The sequence below is a fragment of the Mastomys coucha genome, unplaced genomic scaffold, assembly GCF_008632895.1.
Source record: "Mastomys coucha isolate ucsf_1 unplaced genomic scaffold, UCSF_Mcou_1 pScaffold14, whole genome shotgun sequence".
Classification (NCBI taxonomy): Eukaryota; Metazoa; Chordata; class Mammalia; order Rodentia; family Muridae; genus Mastomys; species Mastomys coucha.
The window spans coordinates 27,814,977-27,838,896 of record NW_022196896.1 but is presented as its reverse complement, the minus strand read 5'-3'; the positions used below and the strand labels follow the sequence as shown (position 1 = coordinate 27,838,896).

Genomic DNA, 23,920 nt, shown 5'->3' with positions numbered 1-23,920 from the left:
ACAACGTGGGTGTCTCGGTAGCTTTGTCATTCCCTCTCTACGGAGGTATTTTTACCTGTGCTCCTTTCCTATTTCTAGAGGTGACTAATGCCATTGTGGGTCCAGGATCTCCCAGGCCCAGACCCTGGCTGTCAAGGTGATACCACATCTGTACAGTCAAGAGATTCCATCCACATGCCACCCTTTTGCTTTCCAGCTGGGGCCGCTGGACAGATATCCTGTCCCATGGACGCTACAAACGTCAGCTGACTGAACAAGATGTAGAGACCATCTGCAGAGCCGTCCTGGTGTATTGTCTCAATCACTACAGAGGGGACGAGAACATCAAGAGCTTTATCTGGGACCTGATCACGCCCACGGCGGATGGCCAGACTAGGGCCCTGCTCAACCATTCCGGTAGGTCTGTCTTGTGTTCTTTGTGCTTCTGGGTCACAAAAGGCTACCGGAAACACCAACATTCGGTAAAGGGCGGCGGCATAGACTCTTACTCTCCCACTGCATCTTAGAGTGTCTGCCTCTGACACTGTAACATGCGCTGTAAAGACAGGCATCCATCACCACACTGTGACCCTGGTGCTCCTAGGTCTGTCGGCCCCCGTGCCGAGGGGCCGGAAGGGGAAGAAGGTGAAGGCCCAGAGCACGCAGCCGGTAGTGCAGGATGCTGACTGGCTGGCAAGCTGCAACCCAGATGCCCTGTTCCAGGAGGACAGCTACAAGAAGCACCTGAAACACCACTGCAACAAGTAGGTACCAGGTTGAGGTGGGCAAACATGCTGAGCACCTGAGGGTCGGCAAGTGCCTGTGTACTGCGGGAACCTGTTTGTAAGAGAGAGGTGTGTTACATGAGTGCTCCCCCGTGCTCATCACTGCCATCTAAGACGGACACCCAGTATCCCTGTCCATCCTAGACTAGCTGCTTCATGGTGGCGACCCCACAGTATGTATCCCCTATTCTGATGGTTTCATTTGGTCTGGCGCCCACAGTCCGTCCTTGTTTTGTTGTAGGTAGTGTCAGGATCCTCTTGTCCGATGAATGCTATTCCGCTCTGTGTACACCTCACTTTGTTAATCCTTTCTCCTCCACTGGTGGACATCTGGACTGATCCCACATTTACCTGTTATAAACCTCTTTGTGGGATTGTAGATGATTAGTGTGGGGCAATGGTGTGGTAGGCAGACAATTATGGCTCCTTTTGTGTAACTTCACCTTTCACTGACTGCTTCCATGGTGGGCACTGGGGAATTTACAGAGCGCTTTTTGCTTTAGTTATGTCTCTGTTGCTGTGTAGACCCAGATGACTCAAAGTCACAGAGCTCCTCCTGCCTCAGCCACCTGAGTAGCTAAGTTAGAAGGCAGCCATGTCTTTTCTTCGCATCTGTTCTGTTTTATCTCCGCTTATCCACAAAGAGGCCGCTCTCCAGCCAGAGTAGCTTACCTAAGGTCTCTCAGTTCAGAACACAGTGGGGTTTGGTGGCACACTTCCTCTCACCCGTGCAGCCCCTTGCCCACCTGACCACAGCCGTCTGACTCTTTGCCTTGGGGCTCTTGAGAGGGTCACCGAGATCTTTCAAAGCATTTGTTGTCTTTGGAACGTGTTAGTGTCCTAGCATGGTGTTCATAGCTCTCAGAAAATGTCCCCATCTTTGTGGTTTAGTCTTTACCATATTTTGGGTTAGTTGCCTTCTGGGTTCTGGATCCAAGCAGAGGAAGTTAAATGGTTTAATGTGAGAACAGTGCTCCTTTTCCCAGGTGCCAGTGTAGTTGTGGTAGTTTCTAATTCCTAGACTCCTGTCTGTAGCAATCTTCATAGGGAGCCCTCTGCAGTTAGTACATGTGGTGAAATCGGGGCTCTTTGTGTATTTCTTTCAGTCTCGGAAAAACACTGTTAATACCTTCTAGCTTTTCTCTGGAGTGGAAAGTGGGTCCCGTTGTCCTTGGCCTGTAGACTGTGCCTTGAGATTCAGTCTTGTCAAAGGTGAAGAGACGGTGTTGGTGTTAAGGTAGAAAAGTGAGACTCAATTGAAGGACATCCTAGAAAAATAACTGACCACTGCTCCTCACAAATGTGAAGCCTGTGAGACCAGACAGATGAAAGAAGCCAAGTAGGAAATGCTCTATCAAGTACCGTGTGCAGCCCTGGGCTTTGGGTTACAGTCTCTAGCAGGATGTGTGAGGGGATGTGAACCAGCCCTGCACACTTGTTAGCCTCCTTGTCCCTCCATCACAGAGTGGACTCCTTGAGAACGGGAGCTGTGTCCTGGCCATCCTTTCTCTTCCTGGCTTTCCCTATAGAAGAGAAGGAGATGTTCACATCAGTTCATAGAACGCTCCACACTAGTAAATCTGGCCCCAAATGGAAGTCTGTGTTTTCTACCAAAAGGAAAAGAAACCATTAGGCTCCCTGCCTTCGAGTCAAGGAAAGAGTCCTGCCACAGGTAGAGGAGATTTCCTTCAGAACTACTGTTTCTGAGCGCCCAGTGTGAGAAAACACTGGGCAGCAGATTCTCTAGCCAGAGGAAAGCAGTGCTGGCTCGGCTCTGCTGTCAATGTTCCTTATTTGGTTCAGTGTGGCAAAGTCAGTATTTGAACTTATGTGTTACCAAGAGAAAGAAAATTGAAAAATAAAAAGGCATTCCCCAACACGACTGCATATCTTCATACATTTTAATACTTGTAAAGCCCATCTAAAACCCATGTTGGCTGTGAGTGGACTCTTGGGGAGGACAGCGCATCTACTGATGCCTGGGCGGACTAGTCTGTGTTAGTAAGATTGCCCCTGCTTGTCATTTTGATGTCTTAGAGGCAAGTGACCACATCTGGGAGATCTAGATCTGCGTGCTTGTGCTCAAGGTATCCCTGTGACCTTGGATGTGTAACTCATCCTCTGTTACCAACAGTGTTCGCATCTGCAGTGTGGAAATGAGAACTTGCCCGTGTCATCACAGGATTATTATGAATACCAAGTGAGCCAGTGTATAGAAATGTGAAACTTTGGTACAGGGGTGTTAAACAGTTATGTGACAGGCTTATTCAGCTAGGTAAATAACACTGGAAGAAACCAACCTTCACCAAGAGGGTCATCTTCAGGTGTCAATCAATCCCAAATACACATATGGGCTGTCTAGCAGAGAGACAAACTCTGCGCTGTACCAGGTGAGTTTTATTTGTGGGGGTGGGGAAGTCACATTTTAGCCATTGAGGAAACACATGCAAGATGGAAAATCTTGTGGCCTGACAACGTCATCAGTTTTTAATGCTGATTCATTAAAAATAAGTATCAATGAGTTAGGTACATTTTAATCTTGTAGTGTGTATTATTTTTAAACCACAACTATGGTCCCCTGATAATATAAGTAGAAGTAATAGAAATGTTTAATGTTCCCTGAGTAGGGTAAGGACCCACCCCCTGCCCACTCCCCGCACCACCTTCCTTTCTCGGAAGCAAAGTTGTATAATCTGAAAAACCTGACATTCCATATTGAGGGTTTATTGTAAGGTAGTAAAACCAGATTTTATATCTCGTTTATTCCTACAACTTCTGATGTGCTTCCAAAAATGGTATTAAGGCAGCAGCTGAGGAAATTTTATGAGATAATGAAGCAGAACAGTTACTGAAAGCCATCTGGTCGGTTGTTTACAAACTTGCTTCAATACTTCAGAGGCAGTGCTAGGGTACGTGTCTAAACTTCACAAGCTGCGCTAGGTAGGCCTAAGTGAAGTATGCCTGGGCTGGGCTGAGCTCGCTCACTCTCTGTGCAGCGTGAGCGGTTGCCAGGCAGGCCTGTTGGAAGCCAGCAGAAAGCACCACACAGAGGTGATTATGTGGCACCATCTGTCACGCTTCAAGCTTACCATACAGCATGGCTAATCAGCCTTGGCAGGATGATGGATGAACAGCAGCAGCTGCCAAAAGCCACTGTTGGCAAACAGCACTGAAGTTAAGAACTTTTTCCCCCCTCTGTCTTCCTCTCCAGGGTCCTGCTGCGTGTCCGCATGCTGTACTACCTAAGACAAGAAGTGATAGGAGACCAGGCAGAGAAGATCCTCGAGGGCGCTGACTCAAGGTTGGTGCAAGCGCACGTCTGTTCCCGCCCTCCACAGCCCAGCCCAGGTGGTTGGGAAACTCCACGGCTTGTGCTCAGAACCCTCCCAGACTATAATGAGCTCCCCTCCTTTCTGTGTCTTTCATGCAAGTGTTTGTCCTCTGGGCTTGGGGGTGGGAGGAGGAGATGGACAGGGCCATTTGCATGTGCTTGTTTAGAAGAGGGTGAGAAACAGTGCCTTCTGACCTGAGCTGGCATACCTTGTGATGCAGAGGCTCATTTCTGGCTGCTGGCCACTGCCCCGTGTTGCTGGTTCCTCCTTACCTTGTAAGATTCTTATTGTGAAAAAGAGGGCCCATGGGTGTGTGTTTACCACATAGGACTAGGATTCATCTTAAGTACTCGTATATAAAGAGTGCTTAAATGCTGTCTTTCCAGTGAAGCAGACGTGTGGATCCCTGAGCCATTCCATGCTGAAGTTCCTGCAGATTGGTGGGATACGGAAGCAGACAAATCCCTCTTAATTGGAGTGTTTAAACATGGTAAGGGGCGTTTTTGTTTGAACGCATCTTGACTGTGTAGCTTCATCTTTATTTAGAACTCCTTGCATACTCTTTTCCAAAGTCATAATATTAATGAGGACCGTTCCAAAGGACTCTTGGCGCCTACCATTTTTCTGTACTAAAAATCTAATATGAACTGTAAATATCAGATGCTGTTTTTGAATGTTTGTTGAGTGTTTGAGAAGAAAACATTTCTTTCTTGGCTGTAAACAGAAGTCAGACCATATTTGTTTTAGTAATAGCCAAGTTCGTACCATAGCATTCCTGAAACTTTGCTTCCTGAATGGCTGCCCTCACTAACTCTGCCAGCCCGTGTCAGAGTGGACGATGGGCTTAACCTCTGCTATTAATCTGGACAAGTGCCTCCTGGGCTTTGTTCCAAGCAATATTTCACAAATGTCAGTGCTGAGGACTCACCGCTCCCCCGAGTGAGATGCAGCCTTGTTAACTTTGAAAGGCTGGGGATGCAGAAGTGCTGTGATATATACAGTGAGCGGCTTCTGATTATAATCCCAACTCTCTGGAGGTCGAGGAGGTATTCTCAGCCGCCCAGCCTGACTAAAGGGGAGAATGATGGCTTATAAAACCTTTCATGATTACAGTTTGGCTTGCGGCTCTGCAGCAGTTAGGAGCGGTGTGTTGTAGTACACATCCTAATTGAATTGTGTTGTTCCTCCGATGTGCTCCAGCCGTGTTCTGTGAGCTCGGCCTCGGAATCGTTTTCCCGCAGTGCGCTGTTGGGATCTGCCATTTCCCATCTAGTCAACTTGGGCAGTCAAAAAGCAAATTGCAGTTTGAAAACCATAGAGGGAACAGTGTCCTCTTACTGACAGGCATCATCATAAACCTAATAAGACAGGTTCGCTGGCCTTCCATACATGGGGATTTCTCAGCCAGCCATGTGAGTTCCTGAAGGACCAAACCTAGTGGGAGCGGGGGACAGGGGACGGTGGCAGGGGTGGAGGGCAGCCCCTGCAGAGGTCACAAAGAAACATGAAGCCTTTTAAATGTCAAGCAAAATTAGATGTTGGGGAAGAATAGGGTCAGAAACCCTCCCTGGCATCCTCCAGTTCTCCTGAGCCCTCTTCTGTCTATGTTTGTGGTCATTCAGTGACACCTCCCATGTATAAGGGGCCCACAAAAGCTGCCCGAGAGTGCTGTACCAAAACAAGGTCTGTTTAGTTCAGCACACATGATGTCTGGGAAACAAACTGGCTGTGTTGTAGCAAGGGCTATGGGTTTTGACAGTGATGGGTCTTCCTTTGTTTGTGCGTGTGTCCTCTGTGTGCTGGTGGCTATGGCCCAGGCTATGAGAAGTACAATTCCATGCGAGCCGACCCTGCCCTGTGCTTCCTGGAACGAGTCGGTATGCCCGATGCCAAGGCCATCGCTGCTGAGCAAAGAGGGACAGACATGCTAGCAGATGGTGGTGACGGGTAAGAAGGACATTCTAAAATTTTAATAAACTTTATGTCAGTGCCACATCTACTGGCGGGGGTTGGTTCTTATGCTGAACAGGGCACTCTGTTAGGTCTGGTTTGAATTTGATGCTACCAGTAAGTCCTGTCTATCTAGCATAATTATTTTAAACAAAGTTCAGACACACACACACACACACACACACAAATGAAATTGTCTCCCTTGGTGACTCCCTTGCCGCCCCTTGTTACTGTGCTTCCTCAGTACTCGTAGAGTCAATTTTCAGGCAGACCAGGGCTTAGTATTGGGGTGATTGTTACTCTTCCTCTCTCACCTCCCTACAACTTGATGCATTTTAAAACTATCATTTTGTTTTAATTTTACACAGTGGAGAATTTGATAGAGAAGATGAAGATCCAGAATATAAACCAACGAGAGCACCATTCAAAGATGACATAGATGTAAGACCTTGAGTATATTGGCTTTTACAGTGCCAGGAACAGATTGTATGCCCATACAGAACTTGTTAAACTTTGTAGATAACGGAGAAGGTAAAATCCATCCCCAATTGAAAATAGCTCTGTTTCTCATATTGCTTTCAAGGAATTTGCAAATTCTCCCCCAGAGGATAAGGAAGACTCTCTGGAGGTGCACAGCACAGGTGAGGCTCCAGGGCAGCTGCAGAGCGGGGGGAACCAGGCCCTTCCCTTGGGAAGAATGGTGATCCTTTTCAATACCTTAATCTCTTGGATAGAACTTTTTGATTAAGATAATTGATCTGATCATTTATAGTCCTTATTTAGTGGAAAAATTTAAAGTTCTTAAAACATTTTTATTGGGAGGAGGGCATTTGTTTAAATCTGAGAGATTTCTGTGGACTGACTCTCTACCCAGTATAAAATAATTAAACAATAACGACGTGTTTGTTATGTTCAAGATTATCATCGTAAGCACGTTTATAAGAAAGACTGGTTTTCTTTCTGTAAGACTGATAAACCTTCGCCCCTCCCTTAAAGGAGTTAAAAGTAAATAGTTTATACATCCTCTCCACTGTTACTGCTTGTTTATAGTTTCAGATCTGAAGTGGCAGGGTGGCCTCTCCCACCTGTCCTCTGAAAGCTAATGAGTCATCTTTTTTTGTTGGAAAGTTGTCTGTGTTGTGAGAGATGTTTCAGACTCTTTTTTTCCCACTTCCTCAGGCAAGCACAGCGAGAGCAATGCTGAGTTAGGTCAACTCTACTGGCCGAACACGTCAACCCTAACTACGCGTCTGCGCCGGCTCATTACTGCCTATCAGCGCAGCTATAAAAGGCAACAAATGAGGCAAGAGGCCCTAATGAAGACGGACCGGCGCAGACGGAGGCCCCGGGAGGAAGTGAGAGCACTGGAGGCGGAAAGGGAAGCTATTATATCTGAGAAAAGGCAAAAGTGAGTTCTCCACGTTTTTTGCAGTGTCCCTGCCCCACTCCTATCTCCCCTGCCTTCTCTTCCCTTCTTTGCTGGGTCCCCAAGAAGTAGTGATCACACCACACAGTGACAGTAAAGAAAGGCCTGGTACCTGGAAGGTATCCGTCCCTCAGCTCTAAATAAGTCCCAAAGACATGCTGGGGGTGTGGGGGTAAGAAAAAAGGCAGTGTCCTGCATGCCCTTCTGAGCATGACGTGAGCCAGATCTCCTTTCCCACAGGTGGACAAGAAGAGAAGAAGCGGATTTTTACCGGGTGGTGTCCACCTTTGGGGTTATTTTTGACCCTGTGAAACAGCAGTTTGATTGGAACCAATTCCGAGCCTTTGCCAGACTAGACAAAAAGTCTGATGAGAGTCTGGAGAAGTATTTTAGCTGCTTTGTGGCCATGTGCAGGCGGGTGTGTCGAATGCCTGCCAAGCCCGAGGATGGTAGGTACACGAATGAATGACTAGCCACACTGTGCTAGGCAGTTGGGGCCATGCCAGCAGGTTAGGGTGGGCCCGGGACCTGTCCGGATAACCACCATGCTTCATGTTACAGAGCCGCCTGACCTCGCCTCCCTTATCGAGCCCATCACAGAGGAACGGGCATCCAGGACACTGTACCGCATTGAACTGCTTCGCAAGATCCGAGAGCAGGTCCTCCATCATCCACAGCTGAGTGACAGGCTGAAGCTCTGCCAGCCCAGCCTAGACCTGCCTGAGTGGTGGGAGTGTGGACGGCATGACAGGGACCTGCTGGTGGGTGCTGCTAAGCACGGCGTCAGCCGGACAGACTACCATATCCTCAACGACCCTGAGTTGTCCTTCTTAGATGCACACAAAAGCTTTGCTCAGAACCGTGGGGCTAGTACTGTCCCTTCTTTGAATACTCTGGCCATGGGCTTTGGCCAGACTCCTCCAGTCATTTCCTCTGCTCATGCTCATGAAGAAAAGGTAATGGAGCCGGCTGAAGGTAAGGCAGAGGAGTGTGAACGCTCACCGGCCAAAGAGAGGTCGGATGGGAAAGAGGAGGAAGAAGAAGCCAGCGGGGCCAAGGACGGCAAGCAGGAATGTGAGGCCGAGGCCAGCTCTGTGAAGGGCGAACTCAAAGGGGTGGAGGGCAGTGGAGACCCTGGGTCCAAGTCTGCCTCAGAGAAAGGCTCAGAAGAGGATGAAGAGGAAAAGCTGGAGGATGATGATAAGTCCGAGGAGTCGTCGCAGCCAGAAGGTAATCCCTGGCTCCTGTCACTGTCCTGGCACCACTGCATTGGAGCATAGCCTTTGTGGGATACCATAATTTTTTATTTTTTTTTAATTGAAAAATCCAGAATCTCACTTCATAGCTCTGGCTGACCTAAAACTCACAGAGATCCATCTGCTTCTGCCTCCAGAGGGCTAGGATTAAAGATGTGTACCATCATGCCTGGTGTCTTTGTTTTATAAAAGTCATGGATGGCTAGGTGTGGTGACACATACTTTGAATTCTAGCATAGGTTGGTTGGTCTATATACTGAACTCCAGAACTATACAATGAGACTATACAATGAGACCTTGACTTTTTCTTTTCCCCTCTGTTTTCTTCTGTGAAGGAGTAGTTTCAATTATGTGTACATGTATTTGCCCTCATCCTTTATACCTGCAAACATATTTCAAGGAGTGTAAACTCCAAGCAGCTGTGAACATTCCAGTCACTTCTGGTTTAAGGACAGATTAACTTCATAGTCAGGTGTGCTAAGAATTCCTTGTTATGTTAAAGTTGACACATGAATATGATGGAAGAGAGTCTCTCACTGAGCAAATATTATTTCATAATAAATGATGATTAATTGGTTGGTTGGTTGATTGAATGATAACTCTAACCAACACAAAGTAGAGGCCAGGTACCATGCTGGACTTTGCTGCTCCAGTGGGCCTTCCTTATTAGCTAATATCTTATCCAGAACAGAAGCTCTTGGGTCACAAACATGGCTCGCCTTCAGCACCAAAAGATTTACTTAGCGTAGTAACACATGCTCCTTATTTCAGCACCTGGGAGTAGAGAAACCAGAGGATCACAGGTTCAAGCCCAGCCTCAGCTGTATAGTGAGTCAGAAGAAGTCTTTGGCTACACATGACTCTGTCTCTAAAACCATAAAGAAAAGATTTCCACAGCTGCTTCCTCAAGATAGAAGCACCGCCTACATTTGTGGGCTGTTTTGTTGTGAGTTTTAGACAAGACACCCATCTCTTTCTAAGACGTACAGTAGGCAGATGTAAAGCAGAGCTGGGAGCTATTCCTGTTTTTAGTGCCATCCTTTCTAGACTTGAGCTTCCGTGCATTCCGGCTGTGAGTGCTGCACATAACTCATTTCCCAGCAGGAGCTGTCTCTAGAGGGAAGACTTTCGATGAAGAAAGCAATGCTTCTATGAGCACTGCTAGGGATGAAACCCGAGATGGATTCTACATAGAGGATGGAGATCCTTCGGTGGCTCAGCTCCTTCACGAGAGAACATTTGCCTTCTCCTTTTGGCCCAAGGTTGGCAGGATTTTGTTACTGTGATTTTGTTGTTGTTATTGTTGTTGTTGATCTAACAAAAGAGCAGGAAGAAAATCTCTAGCTTGATTTTTCAAATAGTTTGGAGTAAACCAAATGAAAGTAAACCAAATGAAATAGTTTGGAGTAAACCGAATGAAGAGTACAGAATTTTCCTTTATTTTAAAATAGTGATCAGAAAAGAACCCAAATGATAAACATTTAGGATACTTTTATAGTAAGATAATGGTAGAGTGAACAGAACCATTGATCCTGTCCACTCTTTGGAGCTCTTCAGTCTGCCTGTCCTATTGTCTTGTAGAAGCTCTCGCTGTTTCACTAGATTTGACAAAATGAAAAGTGTAGAACTTTGACACTGTGTTTCCTTTTTAAAGATTAAGTAAAGCTTTTGGATTTAAAATGATTTATTAAAAAATCCTACTGTGTTCCTAAAGCCCAGAGAAGGGTGGTGGCAGACCTCTTGTTTCCATTCATTCTGAGTCATCCCAGACACTTGTCTGTAACTTAAGGCAAAGGAAAATTGCTCTTTGGTTCAGAAGCATAATTCTTTAAAATGTTCTCTGTGCGTTAGGGCCTGTGTTTCTCAAGGCAGGAAGTAGTCATCATAAGTGCCTTGACATACTGAGGTGATTCATCCCAGGCCACCCTTAATGGTGTTAACGTGGCTTAAAAAGAAGGTGACATTTTTGTGTGAAGGGTATACTGTCAACGAGATTTTTTTTTCCCATTCCCTGTGTCTTCTTGGTTCCTGGTCACACTAATTTCCCACACTGAGTCTAGAGTCAGTCAAAGGTTTATAGTCACAGGCACTATTGATCTATGGAAGCTTGGTCTAAGGAGCTGTAATTAGAACATTTTAATGTGCATGCTTCAGTGAAATTTGGAGCGATAATAGGTGAGGAACCCAGACTGACATTCATTAGGTGTTCCTAAGTTGCTGCCCACTTCGTAATGCTGAACTTTATTAATAGTGACGCTAATGATGGCCCCCTTCCTGGGACACACTGCACTCTGGCCTGTGGCTCTGAAGGGCCAGACCACTGAAACGCCAAGTGCAGAGGCTCCATGGAACCCACTGCGCTCGTGAAGCCTGAATGAGTTCCTTTTACCATCTGAGGCTTTTACATTTGAGGGTGGTGTCTACTTGGTGTGCTCCCTACCTTGTGTCAGTCAGTAAACATAGTGGAAAGTTGTACTTTTTCTTTACTAGAGCAGCTAGAACATGCCCTCAGAACAAACTGTTCTGGTGGATTTTGTCTATTTACTTCTTGCCAGGCTCCTTTAGCCCAATATATTGACCTTTCAACATTCTGTGCTCTTCAGCATCTTGGTGGACATATTTATCCAGTCATTTAAAATAGGTCTTTGTTACAAATTTCCTGTGACTCTTCCCCCCCTTCAGGACAGAGTAATGATAAACCGATTAGACAACATCTGTGAAGCTGTACTGAAAGGCAAATGGCCAGTAAATCGACGCCAGATGTTTGACTTCCAGGGCCTCGTCCCTGGTTATCCGCCCTCCACCGTGGACAGTCCCCTGCAGAAGAGGAGCTTTGCTGAGCTCTCCATGGTCAGCCAGGCCAGCATCAGTGCAAGCGAGGACATCGCCACCCCATCTCCTCAGCTGTCCAAGGTAATGCACAGCAGGTGGCTTTAGTGGGTAAAGGTAGATTTCTGTGAATTTTAACTGATTTGTGCTCGCTAGTCTGACGTGATTTTATATGTCTGTTTAATTGTGTTGCCCATATTAGCCTCAAACTCCTGGTTCAAATAACTTTTCTGCCCCCCAGCCTGTTATATAGCTGAAATCACGGGCACACATTACTATACCCAGCCAACTAGTCAGACTTTAAAATAGGACGGTAGCTATTGCCATAGCTGTGGCCACCACTGTAGAGTGGGCTTATTTCTTCCAATGCCAGCCCCTATTGCATTATGGCTCATTACAACTCTGTTCTCTTGGGAATTTTCAATAGGATGATGCCCTCAACCTGTCTGTCCCTCGCCAGCGGCGGCGGAGGAGGAGGAAAGTTGAAATCGAGGCTGAAAGAGCTGCCAAGAGGCGAAACCTTATGGAGATGGTCGCTCAGCTTCGAGAGTCTCAGGTGGTCTCAGAAAATGGACAAGAAAAAGTTGTGGACTTATCAAAGGCCTCGAGAGAGGCAACAAGCTCTACCTCAAATTTTTCATCTCTTACTTCAAAGTTTATCTTGCCTAATGTCTCCACACCAGTGTCTGATGCCTTTAAGACTCAAATGGAGCTGCTCCAAGCAGGCCTTTCACGCACACCTACAAGGCACATGCTCAATGGCTCCCTGGTGGATGGCGAGCCCCCCGTGAAGAGGAGGCGAGGCAGGAGGAAAAACGTGGAGGGCCTCGACCTACTTTTCATGAGCCACAAACGGACGCCGTTAAGTGCAGTAAGTTGGGTGTTCGCTCCCACAGTGTCTGCCCCTGCTCACAGCCAGCCCTAGGCTGCTGACCCCACTCCTCTCAGCAATATCACATTGAAGCTGGCTTCCTCCACCAGAGAAACAGAATCACAATGAGTTCAGCGGTGCTGAGCCAGAAAACTGTTGATCACTGGTACAGATCATTCACTCAGCCTGAGCCAAGGGCAGCACAAGGATTTCTTCTTCCCAAGGCTCTGACATATTGATTGCTCTAGAAAGAATAGCATAAAGCAGAACCATGTTCTTCTGAGCACATGGTTGTTACCTCTGAATTCCTGAGGAGGGAAAAGCCTCTGCTCTTAGAAATGCTGGTGCCGGGGTCCAGGATCAGTTAGACTCGTGTAGATGCTTGGTGTCAGGCCTCAGGTACCTAGCTAGTCGCTTGGAATGCTCTCGGTCTCTGTACCTAGTGTTTTACAAATCTGAGACACGTCATTGCTAGTTGGAGGACAAGTCAGTGGATTTTTAATTAGAAGGAAGTAAAATGCAGTATAATAAATTCTCTTTTCCAAGCTGCCTTAACTGTATCACCCCAAAAAGGGACCCCTGACTCTCTGATGCAAGAATTTTACCCTCAAGAACTCTGTTACATGGGCTCCATGAAGAGTTAAGGAATTCATATCCTGAGCTATTGATTGGAAACTCTAATCAATAGAGCCACTTTGGGCAAGGCTACTTTGTGAGCCTTTCCACAGGCAGTAGGAAAGTTTTTGTGGGGCTAGGGGGAGGCTATGATTTTAAAATAGAGGCACTAGTTTTGGGGGGGGTTCTGGCCCCATCTTTTCTTCTTCCAGCTCTTTTATTTGACCAGCTTTCTTGTAAGACAGGATCTTACTGTAGCCCAGGCTGGCCTCCAGCTTACAGAGACCACCTGCTTCTGCCACCCTGAGTAGTGGGTTAAAGGTCTGTGCCACAATACACAGCACCAGTTATTGAGCCTAGAGAGAGGCATAAAAATTTTAAATGAAAAAAAGGCATACTTGGAAAGTAACAAAACGTCAGTCTTTGAAAATTTGAGCTACACAGTGGGGTGTGAGCAAAAGCATGCACACTCCATATGGGCTAAGAGTTAACTTTAATGTTGTCACATAAATCTATGAGAACTCTTTTTTGGTGCTTTGGATTTTTGCTTTTTCAAGGCAGGGTTTGTCTGTCTTCCCTGGCTGTCCTGGAACTGCTTTGGAGACCAGGTGGGCCTAGAACTCAAGAGATCTTCCTGCCTCTGCCTCCTCAGTGCTGGGGTTAGAGGGGTGCGCCAACACCTCCCATCAGGAACTTCTAGTAGATGTTGGAGGAAATGTATTCTCAAGGACTTTTTTTTAACCATTAGATGTTGTTAATTGGAGATCTCCCCAGTATTGAGTCTGGTTTGTATGTGAGTAAAATGCACAGAACGTGCTAAGTTGGCATGGCTGTGCTGATCAGCAATAGAGAGTAAGGTATGCTGAACACAGCTTCACCTCCATATTTCAACTCACACTGCAGTCATGAAGGAGGGTGCCTTCATTGGCATCACCTAAATGGTGACTGTGTTTTCTGTGCCAGGCATGGGGATTTGAAGAGTAAAGTCCTGACTTGACAGGACATTTGTAGAAAGTCAGTGTTGGGGTGAGGTGACCTAAAAGTATACTTTTGAGTATTCCCCAATCAAAACATTCAAAGTGCTCCAAATTCTGGAACTTTTGGGCACCAATAGAACCCAATAACTAGAAAATCTCACAATTGACTTCATGTGAAGGGTCACAGTTAAAACATAGCTGCAGAACAGGCAAAATGACTCAATATGTAAAGGCACTTACCACCCAAGACAGGTGATATCATTTTGATCCTGGAACAGAAGTGCATAAAGGTAGAAGAGAAGCAACTCCTCAAAGCTATTCTTTGACCTCCACATACATCATGATACATACATATGCATATTTGTACACACACAGACACACATATACATGGATCATGCATCCATCCATGCATATAATCAATTAAAGAAATTTAAATCAGTTATATTAAAATATTGCATAAAAACTGCTTAAGGCTATGTGGTAAAGATGTATATAAATATAATGAATTCATGTTTAGACATGAATCCTAGCCCTAGGATGTCTGACAGTGTATATACAAATACTCAAAAACTACAAAATTGAAAATGAATCCTGGTTTTAGATGTTTTGCATAAGGGGACCCAACTTAGTGATGTATCAAAGCTACACATGTGTGCTAGGATTGAGGCATGCTCACAGTGCTCCCAAGGAGAGCTTGACGTGGAGGCGAGAAGGTTATTATCCTGGAAGGTTGTTATCTGTCACTAAATGTTAGAGATATTGTTGGAGCGGAAGTGCTGGGGTGAGAGAGCACCTTTCATGTCTGGCTTTGAGATCGGGGCCTTTTTTGCTGGCAAGTTTGATGAAGTCAGGAGGAAGATTTGGACATGATGATGAAGTAGGGATGCAGGTGTGGAAAGCCTAGAGTGCCAAGCTGAAGAATATGGTGCTATCCTGAAGGCATCGGGGAGCCTAACTCGGGGTGTGACTTAATGACAGCTCTTGAACCGGGTGGAGCTTACTGCACTTTAGAAAGCCCTGGGGATGGAGAAATGGATGTTGGAATGTTGAAAGCACAGCATTTAAGGACCAGTGGCAGGGTGATCGTGGAGTACTAATCTCTGGTGTTTCCACGCCTGCCTAACAAAAAATGGTGCTCTCCCAACAGAGCTGTACTGTGCTCTCTGAGTACTGAGAAGCTAGTTACTGATAAACTGGTGCTTGTTGGCACAGTGTCCAGGGGTCCCTGAGTGGTCACCTGTCACACACTTCTAGCTCAGACCTCCATGTAGCATGGCGCCATAGTCCTAGTGGCTTGCTCGTCCCTCTAGGCTTTGAGTTTCCTACAGAAGGATACTATTCCTACCTTTTGAGGAGTCTAGAAGTGTGGTCTTCTATTCTGGGAGCCATCCTAACATGAGCGTTGTTTCCGATAGCGTCTCCCTTTTTGATGCAAGACCCTTTGGGCAGGGAGTATCTTCCTTGAGTAGAGCATTCTCAGAATCTTATGCTACAACAATTCAGATCACTGTCTGCTTCCTGCAGGAGGATGCTGAGGTGACCAAAGCTTTTGAAGAAGATATAGAGACCCCACCAATAAGAAACATTCCTTCTCCTGGACAGTTGGACCCCGACACCCGGATCCCTGTGATAAACCTTGAAGATGGGACTAGGCTGGTGGGAGAAGATGCTCCTAAAAACAAGGACTTGGTTGACTGGCTGAAGCTGCACCCCACCTACACTGTCGATATGCCGAGTTATGTACCAGTAAGTACTGTAGAGCTTGGGCTTATGAAGCCTTACTGGGTCTGCCTAATTGCTTCTCATCTGAGCGAATTCTTGACACCCTCTGTCTTTGGCTTGAATGTCTGCAGGTTTACATGTACCCCAGATTTCTGCTGTGACTTCAGCATGAGAGAAACTGGTTGTAGTTTGTCCGACTGAAGGACACTCTCAGTTACTTGAAGATGTCTGCTGCTCATTTTCCTACTTCTCCAGCATACTTCCCTCACAGGGTCTAGCTCCCAGAGGTCTAGGCTTTGGAGAGACAGTCTTGTGTGCATTTCCTTGGCCTTCGGAGAAAGCCTGACCATCCCAGAGCTACAGAGCTCTTGTCTCCAGAGATTTCTTTTAAGCACCTAGCCCTTGTGTGTTACACTAAGCATCAGTCATTAACTCCATGTGGTGTGCCCAGTAGACCACGTTCCAGCTGACAACACAGATCTCTTCCTCTGCTTTTGTGATTAATATTTTTTGAACATCTTATGCTTTTTTCACTGAATTTGGGCCATCTCCTCTCTTGCTATCAGCAGCTACCTTTCAGCCTCCCTGCTTATAACACCTCAAAGCCAGAAATCTCATGTAGTCATCATCTCTGGCTTCATTTATGTCACTGACTAGAAATAAGTGAAGGAACTACATAAAGTTTCTTTTAAAATTTGCATAAATATCTGAAGACACCCTTGTCCCCTTTTGTTCCTGGTGCCAAGGACTGAACCCAGGTGCTCACAGACACTGTCTAGGTGCTGTGCCACCCAGTCACACTTTCAGCCCCTCACAGAAACTTTAAATGAGAGTCTCACTTAAACAGATTGTCAGACAACTGGAGTGTTGGCTCATTGGTTAAGAGTACTTGTTGCTCTTGCAGAAGACCCGAATTCAGTTCCCAGCACCCATTTATAACTCAAGTACCAAGAGAGCCGATGCTCTCCGCTGACCTCCAAGGGCACCGAGCACATACATACATATAGACAAAGCATTCATATCCATACACAAAAATAATAAATCTTAAAATAATTTTGAATAGACTCTCTAGACCAGTCAGTGCTGAGAGATTCTTTCTCAGACACGTTCAGTTTCTGCTAAGTGCAAATGGTTGTTAAAACTTCACAGTGCCTGGGCCTGTTCTCTTAGGCATTTGTAGGAGGGGCAATACTAAATACAGCCTCATTAAATACCGCCCTTTCTTTTGCAGAAGAATGCAGATGTGCTGTTTTCCTCGTTTCAGAAACCGAAACAAAAACGACATAGATGTCGAAATCCTAATAAATTGGATATAAACACTTTGACAGGAGAAGAAAGGGTTCCTGTTGTTAACAAACGAAATGGGAAGAAGGTAAATGCTGGAAAAGGGGCTGGTGAGGGTGGCAAATTGCACTTCTTCTAGAACCTGTGTGTGTTCCTGCCAGAAAGAGGGAGGTGAGGGGAGAGGGAAGGGAAACCTCCATGGTGTTCAGATGTTCAGATGTTCGCCAAATGCATCTTCCCAGATGGGTGGAGCCATGGCCCCTCCGATGAAGGACCTGCCCAGGTGGCTGGAGGAGAACCCTGAGTTTGCAGTTGCTCCAGACTGGACCGATATAGTCAAGCAGTCTGTAAGTACACAAAAGAGATCCACATAAAACTGTGTGCCTGGGTGCTTAGTGTCCCATTGGCTAGTAATTATTCAGTTGTGACTTATTCCCAACTTAAAAGAATTGTCATAATGCATCATTTTCTTACATCACCAGTGTGTTGTATTTTACACACACATCATTAATTGGGAATGAGCTGATTTGTCAGCTCTGATTTAAAAATACCATGTGGGCATACCCACTCCCAGTCCTGGACATGGACTTACTCCAAGGGAACCAATTGCTCAGCATCTTCCAGATAGGGCTTGTGCTGGGCGGGAATGTTAAGATTATTAGCTGTGATATCCAGTTTTAAAACAGACATAGTAATTCTGCATAAAATTTTATCACTATCAATTTCTTTCAAGACAAATTAGTGGCATGCTTATTGGTTTTATTTGTTTAAATAGTACAATAAATTGCCCCTAGCCATGCGTTGGGACCCGGTTTTGTGAACTGGTACCTACCTAGTTTCCTATCCCTTGTACATCTGACCCCACCTCTGCAGCCTGACTACTGCTGTCCAGTCGCCATTCCTAATGGCTAGTCCTTTGAAACTGGATAAAACAGAAGTGGGAACTACGTACCCCGAGACTGTGGCTTTCACTGGATGTTTTCCAGTCACCCAGGATGGAGTATGGACCAGAGGTCTGCTCCTCCTTGCTGTACAGCGCGCTCTTCCATGCTTGGCTACCTTGTGTTGGTCCATCACCCATGGAAAGACCGCTGGCTTTTTCACATTTGTGAAATTATTACTGGAATTACTATAAATGTTTACATGCAGGTTTGGTGTAGCTTCTGGGGGGGGGAGTTGTTTCACATGTGAATTTAACTTACTCAATTTTTCTACACTATTACAGTTTTTTTTCTTATTCTTACCAACACTTGAAAAATCTAGAACGAACAGTGTATATAATGTTTTATAGTCTATGCAACTCTTGGGTGATACCATCTTATCATTTTTCTTTCATACAAAACCTTTTAACATTGGCATATTTATTTGTCAATTAATTGACAAATGAAAGGTTGTTTGTGCTTGATGCTTCTGATGCACATGTGCACATCACATACTGATTACACTGGACTGGCAGCCACTGTCTGCTGTGTTGGTCCTTAAGTTAATTATGGATGCAGCTCCTTTGGCATTTACTTCAGTGGTGGAGTAGCCTTGAACAGCTTTTTCTACAACTCAGCACAATTCAGTAAGGGAACATAATAGTAAAAGACCTGTGCTTTCCCAAGTTCTCACATTAAGCATTTAGAATGGAAACAATTACTTGCATATTTAGAATGTTGGTGTGGAGCTCCAAGAGGCCCACATTGGCAGTAAGTACTCTGACCCGGCCCCTACAGCTGTTGTCTGCTTTCCCTGTCCTCCAGGGATTTGTTCCCGAGTCAATGTTTGACCGGCTCCTCACTGGGCCTGTGGTGCGAGGAGAAGGAGCCAGCAGGAGAGGACGAAGGCCCAAGAGTGAGATCGCCCGAGCAGCCGCAGCGGCTGCTGCTGTCGCCTCTACTTCAGGGATCAACCCTCTGTTGGTGAACAGCCTGTTTGCTGGGATGGACCTGACAAGCCTGCAGAATCTCCAGAACCTCCAGTCTCTCCAGCTGGCAGGGCTCATGGGCTTCCCTCCAGGACTGGCCACAGCTGCCACCGCCGGAGGCGATGCGAAGAGCCCCGCTGCAGTGCTGCCCCTGATGCTGCCAGGGATGGCGGGCCTGCCCAACGTGTTCGGCCTGGGCGGGCTGCTGAACAACCCTCTCTCAGCTGCTACTGGAAACACCACTACTGTTTCGAGTCAAGGAGAGCCAGAGGACGGCACTTCAAAAGTGGAAGAGAAAGGAAACGACAATGAAGATGAGAACCGAGACTCTGAGAAAAGCACAGACGCCGTTTCGGCTGCTGACTCTGCGAACGGATCTGTTGGTGCTGCTACTGCCCCGGCTGCATTGCCCTCCAACCCGCTGGCCTTCAACCCTTTCCTCCTGTCCACCATGGCCCCAGGCCTCTTCTACCCATCTATGTTTCTACCTCCAGGACTGGGGGGATTGACACTGCCTGGCTTCCCAGCACTGGCGGGACTCCAAAACGCCGTGGGTGCCAGCGAAGAAAAGGCTGCTGACAAGGCCGAGGGAGGCCCCTGTAAAGACGGAGAGACCCTGGAAGGCAGCGATGCTGAGGAGAACCTGGACAAGACTGTAGAGTCCTCCATCTTGGAAGACGAGGTTGCACAGGGTGAAGAGCTGGACTCCCTCGAAGGCGGGGATGAGATAGAAAACAACGGAAATGACGAGTAACAGCAGCAGTTCCACTGAAAGTGTTGAAAACTGTTGACAGGTGGTAGTCCTACTGTTTACACTCACAGTTAATGTTCATACCTAGTTTTATAAGCTGTTCTGTAACATAGTGTAGCAAAAAGGAAAAGAAAAAAAAAGAAAAAGTAAAAAAGAAAAAAAAGGAAAAAAGTCCAAGTCATGTTATGCAGGTGTGTCCGAAGGTATCTTGGTCATTAAGTATTGTGCAGTGCATTATTTATTATCCCTAGGAAGGATCATGTCTTTAAGGAAACTCACATAATGCTCTGCTGTTTTCTTTGGGTACCACTGGTATTATAATAAAGAGCAATTTGTAACAGAGCGGCACTAGTGGAAGGAAGTGCGGCTCACAGGAAGTATGAAGTTATATATTTAATTTTTTAATTTTAATTTTTTTTGCTGTGAAGGTCAAGATGAAATTTACCGTACATATCATATCTTGCTCATTCGTCTCCCTTTCTGACTTTATGGGGGTTCCCACATTTGCATACACACATCCATACACTCTGACAATCTCCACGTTAGTGTGAACGCCTCTGTCCCGAGGCGCAGCAATAATAAGGCAGCTGTTGAATGTGAAGGGTCCCTTTGGAAAACTAACTTCTGGGAGGGTTCTTGCCAGACAACTGCAGTCCATTGGCTTGTGGTCTTGTGATGCACTGGTTTAAACAAAATAAATAGAAGAGTAAATAGAAGACTGAGAAAAGTGAGAATCAGGTACCTTTTTTTTTTTTTTTTTTTTTAAATTAAAGGACTTTGTTACTTTAGCCACAAAGCTAAAACAGCATTACCTCAGCTCTGAACTAGCCTTGAAGTTTACAGACAGGACTTTGTAAATGTTTTTCTTTGTTGTGATGTCCTTTTATTTTTTTCTCTGAAGACTGCTATCATGTAAGATAAAATGTAAATTTCTGCCAACTGTAGTAATGATGCTTTTAATAAAAGTGACCCATGATATGCAGAGATGTAGTTATAGAATGCAGTGTGTAGGGGAACTGGTGTTCTTATTATTTTATTTTACTTTTTGTATTCGCAATAGCTACAAATACAGCATTCTGCCTTTCATGCTTTGCTTAGTATGTCCTCATGCTAGATTAGTTGTTAGTAACCCACACTAGCTGTCTCCAACACTAGATGGAGAGGAAAACCTTGAATTACCACCTTCATGTAATTCCATGCCAGATATCTCAGCAGACACACACACACACACACAAAAACCTCTTATTGCTCCCCTGAAAGGGCATCTGAGAGGAGGAATCCTGAAAATGTGTTCAGCCTGCGATAATGGGGTACACAGTAGACAAAAGGGCAGAAGAAAAATGAGGCTTTAATAGGCACACTATCTAGGTCATTTATCCTTGGATAATGGGAGAAAAACACAATGTCGTAGTGTCAGCAAGGGACACAAAGGCATTCTGGTGTCCTGCCGACCAGAGCTTGATATCAAGAGCCAGTGTGTGGAAAGACCCACGTGGAACTAAAATGGACCCACTTAAGCGTGTGTATGTGTGTGTGTGTGTGTCTGTGTGTATGTATGTGTGCATGTGCACGCACACACACATTCACCTAGTTTCAAGGGCTACTAGATTATTAAACCCTTTATTTGTTTTCTACAATAAGGTTTAAATTATAAGACCTATTTTTATGTCATTTGAGCAAATCCTATTTCCACCTAAAAAAGCAGTGATGTAGATGGAATTATGCATTTTCCCTTCCTACACCCCCTTTACACAGCAGTGTGCACACAGGCTATCCTATACATGGGGCAGGCCAGCCCATCTAAATTCCTTCTGGACAGTGAGATCCCAGCTGACTTGTGCATCCAAGATGAAAATATGCCCATTTAACTGGAAGAGGAGCAACGTGAAGCTACCAGACTGGCTAAATCTTGAAGGTTAACCAGCCTGTGCTTGGGAAGCAAGTGCCTTGGAACGCCTCCTGAAATGGCAACTTTTGACCATGGAAGTGAAACTAGTTCTGCACGAAGCAGAGAATGTAAGTGTTCAACGGAAAGACTTCAGTAGGGAGAGCTGGTTTAATAAGCTGCCCTATTGTAATAGGCTCTATTGCGAAAGTTCTGTCTTTACTGCAAAGTTCCTTGTCAGCCTCTGTGAACAGGGTAGAGCATGACTCTGTCCCTGCTAGCACTGAGTGTTGAGAGTGATGTTGATCTTCAAAGCAGAGGTGGCTGTGGCTTGGCAGCAGTAAGAACTCTGAACTTAGAAATATCAGCACCCATTTTGTACTACACAAAGTCATTCAGATTTCCACATTGGAAAATACCTGTTTTATTTCTTTCAATGGAAAGAAGTCATGACATCTTTAGTCTGTCGGAGAAACTATTTCCGATTCAGCCTAATGCTGGCCAGTGTTTCCCCGAGCTGTACTTGAGGCACCAGAGTGTTGGTACTGTTGCAGTGCTTGATTCAGCAAGGGAAGTCGAGAAACGGTAAGTAAGTGGCTCACAAAGCTTTGGACGACAGTCTGAACTGTGGTCCACCAGGCCCTCCTGAAGGACTGCATTGGGTTTCAAAAGGAAAATTATATGGGGGCAATCCAAAGTTGTTGGTGTTACTGTGCTTTATATATTCCTCTTCATAATTGCATAGTAGCTGAGGCTGAAACTTGAGACAAATGCTTTTTAGTTTTTCAAGTTTCTTTCTGAGGTAATGGCTTTGTGCAGCCTAGGCTGGCGGTATACTCACTCTCCTGCCTCTGCCTCCCAAATGCTGAGGTCACAGGTGTTGTGTTAGAAGCATGGCTCCAGACAGACCACACCAGGCCAAACAGTTCCGTATGAGGTTTATTATAGGAGAAAGGGGCAAAGGTGGTGGTAAAGGAGAAAGGGAGGAAGAGAGAGAAAGAGGTCAAAGTGGCCTTTCTTTTCTTTGGATAGTGACGTAGCCATTTGCAGGTACAGGTGGGAGGTGAACCAAGTGGGAATATGGTGGCGGTTGCCTTGGCAACAGATGTGCAGGTCAGTGCAGGTCGCTGTTGCCTAGGTGTGATATCACTGGGTTCAGAACTGATCCTAATACCATCATGCCTCCCTTTTTCTTATAAAGAGAAGATAAAGGGGGTCGGAGGGGAAGCCGATGGTGAGAAGGGAATGGGGGCCAATCCTGATGCCAACAATAGGCGTGTGCCATTTCACAAGAAAGGATGCCTGGGAAATTAGATCTGGAAACTGGAAATTCTCAGCCCCTGTTTGTGTGTTGAAATTTGAATTGATGTTGCCCCCACCACCACCACCAAGTATTTCTAGTGTGTAAAGAAACCAAGTGTTTGAAATGATAGAGCCTGGTGTTGGAACCAAGCTTGGCCAGCGCTCTAAGCCCAGGCCCTTAAGGCTGTGCTAATGAAATGAGGACTCAGATGTAAGCAGTCTTTGGTGCAGAAGTTAGAAAACTGAAAACAAAAACAAGACTGGTCCCCTGCTGGTGGGCTTCTTACCTGGTAGAAAGCTGGTGGGCATATGATTTGGCGGAGCAAAGAAGACTTAACGAGATGAGATGGGTGAAGACGAAGGTCTCCAGAGGGCCCAGCCAAACTCAGCTACACTTTGAGAAACAATGGGCAGACATGGCTGCAGGATTTCCCGAGCAAAAGAAATAACAGTGCAGTGACCTTAAACTGGGACTGCTCTGGGGTGGGAAGGAATATTGCACATCTCTCCAGAAGAGTTAGGAAGTGAAGTTATATCATATAGAGCCTGGATGGTTCCAGTGGGAGGTCGGGTTTCATCGAAGCACTAAAGAAAGTCATTGGAAGGCTCCAGCCAGGAAAGGGAGAGATTTATGCCTTTAAGGGTCAATATGGCAGTAGCACAAAAATATGGGCTTGCAAAAGGGAGTAGGAGGTAGGTCTAACAACAGCCTTGGGTTTCAGCAGTGGGCTTGGAAAATACTTCAGAGTTAACTCAATGAATAATTTCAATGAACTCTTCAGAATTACCACCTGAAGTATACCCAGAGATAAAGCCAACAGATGAAGAATATTTTCTTTGTTTTCTTTTGTTTTTTTTTCTGTAATGCCACACAATAAGTGGTTTTTCAAAAGAGATTGGAAATTGAAATATGAAATTTTTTTCACAATACAATGAAAATTATTTTTGAGCTAACTTTAGAATTTAATTATTATTATTCCATTATTTATTCACTTTACATCTTATTGGCCTCCCTCCTCCACCTCTGAGAAGGGAGAGGTCCCTCCC

At 45.6% G+C, this 23,920-nt stretch overlaps 1 protein-coding gene across 9 annotated transcripts in view; it reads left to right on the top strand.

Moving 5' to 3' along the window:
* The window catches only part of Chd7 (chromodomain helicase DNA binding protein 7), a 181,525-nt gene extending 160,857 nt beyond the window's left edge, over positions 1 to 20,668 (top strand). For 5 of the 9 annotated variants that reach the window (XM_031366666.1, XM_031366668.1, XM_031366667.1 and 2 more), the window contains 17 exons: positions 197 to 396; positions 584 to 743; positions 3,976 to 4,065; positions 4,483 to 4,586; positions 5,914 to 6,043; positions 6,415 to 6,487; positions 6,630 to 6,687; positions 7,226 to 7,454; positions 7,713 to 7,921; positions 8,034 to 8,702; positions 9,830 to 9,990; positions 11,411 to 11,641; positions 11,985 to 12,428; positions 15,545 to 15,766; positions 16,974 to 17,114; positions 17,269 to 17,373; positions 18,772 to 20,668. In XM_031366666.1, the coding sequence (XP_031222526.1) occupies positions 197 to 396; positions 584 to 743; positions 3,976 to 4,065; positions 4,483 to 4,586; positions 5,914 to 6,043; positions 6,415 to 6,487; positions 6,630 to 6,687; positions 7,226 to 7,454; positions 7,713 to 7,921; positions 8,034 to 8,702; positions 9,830 to 9,990; positions 11,411 to 11,641; positions 11,985 to 12,428; positions 15,545 to 15,766; positions 16,974 to 17,114; positions 17,269 to 17,373; positions 18,772 to 19,689 (4,144 nt within the window). In that variant the 3' untranslated portion in view covers positions 19,690 to 20,668. The remainder of the gene's footprint in view (positions 1 to 196; positions 397 to 583; positions 744 to 3,975; positions 4,066 to 4,482; positions 4,587 to 5,913; positions 6,044 to 6,414; positions 6,488 to 6,629; positions 6,688 to 7,225; positions 7,455 to 7,712; positions 7,922 to 8,033; positions 8,703 to 9,829; positions 9,991 to 11,410; positions 11,642 to 11,984; positions 12,429 to 15,544; positions 15,767 to 16,973; positions 17,115 to 17,268; positions 17,374 to 18,771) is intronic. The other 4 variants (XM_031366675.1, XM_031366672.1, XM_031366674.1 and 1 more) reach the window with 3 other exon arrangements.
* The last annotated feature ends 3,252 nt before the right edge of the window (positions 20,669 to 23,920 follow it).